Source organism: Mus pahari, chromosome 23 (genome assembly GCF_900095145.1).
Source record: "Mus pahari chromosome 23, PAHARI_EIJ_v1.1, whole genome shotgun sequence".
Classification (NCBI taxonomy): domain Eukaryota; kingdom Metazoa; phylum Chordata; class Mammalia; order Rodentia; family Muridae; genus Mus; species Mus pahari.
The window spans coordinates 13,724,974-13,727,824 of record NC_034612.1 but is presented as its reverse complement, the minus strand read 5'-3'; the positions used below and the strand labels follow the sequence as shown (position 1 = coordinate 13,727,824).

Sequence of the window (2,851 nt, the reverse complement as noted above, 5' to 3'; positions counted from 1 at the left end):
AAAAAAAAAAAAAAAAAAAAAAAAAAAGTGACAATGTTCAAAAGGGAACTCCCTACCCAAAATAGAAAACTCCCACAGTTGGTGTTTGCTTACATCTGTGTCAGACAAGCATCTTATCACGGCCATGGCCTTTGCTTCCCACGCTGTGTCGAAGAGTGTCATTGACTTTGAGCTACACCTCTTCAGTAAATCCTAAGGAAGAGAACCATACATATTAGAAACGCTCACAGCCAAGGTGAGGTGGCACACACCTTTAATGCCAGTGCTCCAGAGGTAGACGCCAGCCTGGTCTACACAGTGAGTTCAAGACAGCCAGGATGGCGACACAGAGGAACCCCATCTTAAAAAACAAACAAACAAACTTAGAAACTCTTGCTGGCAAATGGGCCAGCAAGGTAATGAGCAGGTAAAGTCGCCTGCTGACCTGAGCTTGATCCCAGGCAAGCTCTTTCCAGTGGAAGGAAAGAGCTGAGCCCAAGAAAGGTGTTCTCCAGCCTCTACATGGCTGCTACTGTGGGCCGTGCTTGTCCAAAGTCACAAATACAGTTAATGCATCACACACACACACACACACACACACACACACACACGCGCGCGCATTCACGCACGCACGGAGCCAAAAATTTAGCCTATGTTTTCATATAGCATAGAAAATGTAAACAGGAAGTTTTTCTGAAGGCCTGCAAATATTATTGGGCCAGTTGTAGTGCACAAGCCTTTAACGCAGCACAAGGAAGTGGGCTGAGCTCTGAGTTTGAGGACAGTCTGATCTACATAGGAAGTTCCAGGACAGCCAGGGTTATGTAAAGATCTTGTTTCACGAAAAACTAAAACAAAAACAAAAAAAGTAGCAAAGCCAAACCAATCCCCCCACCCCTCACACCCCCCAAAAAGAGAAGGTTATTGCACTATTGTATTGTTTATAAAACCTGCCAGGGTGGGGATGGAGCTTAGACTCTGGAGGCTGAGGCCCGATCCTCATCACTTTCTGTCAAAATCAGTAAGTATTGAGCTCCTCCTACTACCTCACAGGAGGCCTTGGAAAACACCTTCTGTTTTTCTTCATCTTCTTGAGATGGGATCTCATCGTGTTGCCTAGTTGGTTTTGAACTTGCAGGCCTGAGTAACCCCCGCCCCGACCTCAGCCTAATAGCCGGGAGGTCCTCTGACAATAACGCAGTCAGCTTATACTCTTGATCAATTCAAAATGCTTCCGAGGTGCCAGGGCAAAGCCTTACATTCTCTTTAGAGTCCAGCACTGGACATGCAGATGTGCTGCCCAGACTTCACAAACTAAAGCAGGGACGGATGCACTGGCTCAGCAGGGAGAGGCGCCTGCCTCCAAGCCTGACGACCTGAGTTGGAAACCCAGACCCGTGTGGCTGGAGAAGAGAATTGAGTCTCCTAACTTGTGTTAGACCTCCACACATGCACCATGTCTGTGCGCATAGACAGTCACATACTAGGAATTCAATACTTTAAAAGCTAAAGAAAACATCACCTCTATATAGAGCAACAGTAGCTCCTCCTCTTGCAGATTCTGTTCCCGAATGTAAACTCTCACAGACTTCTCTAAGACGGAAGGGATCAGCTCTGGGGCCGAGACCCTGTCGAACATGCGGAACACCACAGTGGTGGCATTTTCCTAGATGAGGGACAGGGTAGACGGGGTAAGTGATGCAGTGTCTTGCCACCACTGGATAGCAAAAACTAAAACAGTGCTCAGGGGCTGGAACTCGTACCTTCTCAAAGTCCGAGAGGGCCAGCCTGCAGTTGTACTTCCTCTGCAGAATGATTAGCTCCTGCAGCTTGCTCACCAGTGTCCGTAACTGGCAGACTTCCTCTGTGTTTCGATAATCCTTCTACAACGAAAGTATTATTAAGAACATTAAAAGGATACAAAAGTGTGTGATAGGGAAACATGGTCAAACTTATCTCAAAGAAATCAGTTTGGGTCACAATTACCAGTGATGACTTACAGGAGAAACCAGAATCTGAAATTTACTAAAAATCTGAGATCTGGTAACAGAAGAACCCACACATGGTTTTGTGTGTGTGTGTGTGTGTGTGTGTGTGTGTGTATGTGTGCATAATTTTTTTTTTTTGAGGCAGGATTTCAGCTAGCCCAAGACAGCCATGAACTAGATACATAGCCAAGGATGATCCTTCTGCCTCTACCGGCCACACCCTCAGAGTACAAGTATGCACCAACATACCAAGTTCATGTGTTACTGGGGACACACACAGGGCTTCATGCATGCTCAGCAAGCACTGTGGCAATCATGCTACATGCTAGCCGTCATAATACACATTCTTAAAGATCACCTTTGCCTGGTACTAAAAGACTGAATACTTCACAATGGATTTCATTACGTCTTATACATTAATTTACAAACTCAACTCTAGTACTCCCAATATAATTTTTAAAACTATAAAGTTGCATGCTTTTTCTAGTATAATTCATGCTTGTTTGAGAAAATTCAAGAGAGAGAAATTAACTTTAAGCAAGGAAGCTGTGGCTCTCTCCCTCCTTTGTTCTCTTACTCTCCTCTCCTCTCCCTCTCTCCTTCTTACTCTCCCTTTCTCTCTAGCCTTTCCTCTCTGGCTCTCCTTTCCCCCTTTGTCTCCTCTTGGCCATGGCCGGCCTCTCCCTCTCTTTTACCTTCTCTCTTTCCCCCTGCCTTTCTATAATAAAGCTCTAAAACCATTTAAAAAAAGAAAGAAACAAAGAAACAAAGAAACAAAGAAACAAAGAAACAAGGAAAGGAAAGGAAAGGAAAGGAAAGGAAAGGAAAGGAAAGGAAAGGAAAGGAAAGGAAAGGAAAGGAAAGGAAAGGAAAGGAAAGGAAAG

General features: G+C 44.8%; 1 protein-coding gene across 1 annotated transcript in view; it reads right to left on the bottom strand.

Annotated features, from left to right (window-relative positions):
• Kntc1 (kinetochore associated 1) overlaps positions 1–2,851 on the bottom strand; it is a 74,043-nt gene that overhangs the window by 43,760 nt on the left and 27,432 nt on the right. Inside the window, exons 26-28 of the mRNA XM_021222668.2 lie at positions 1,743–1,862; positions 1,502–1,645; positions 94–192 (exon numbers count right to left, since the gene is read on the bottom strand). Of these exons, the coding sequence (XP_021078327.1) occupies positions 94–192; positions 1,502–1,645; positions 1,743–1,862 (363 nt within the window). The remainder of the gene's footprint in view (positions 1–93; positions 193–1,501; positions 1,646–1,742; positions 1,863–2,851) is intronic.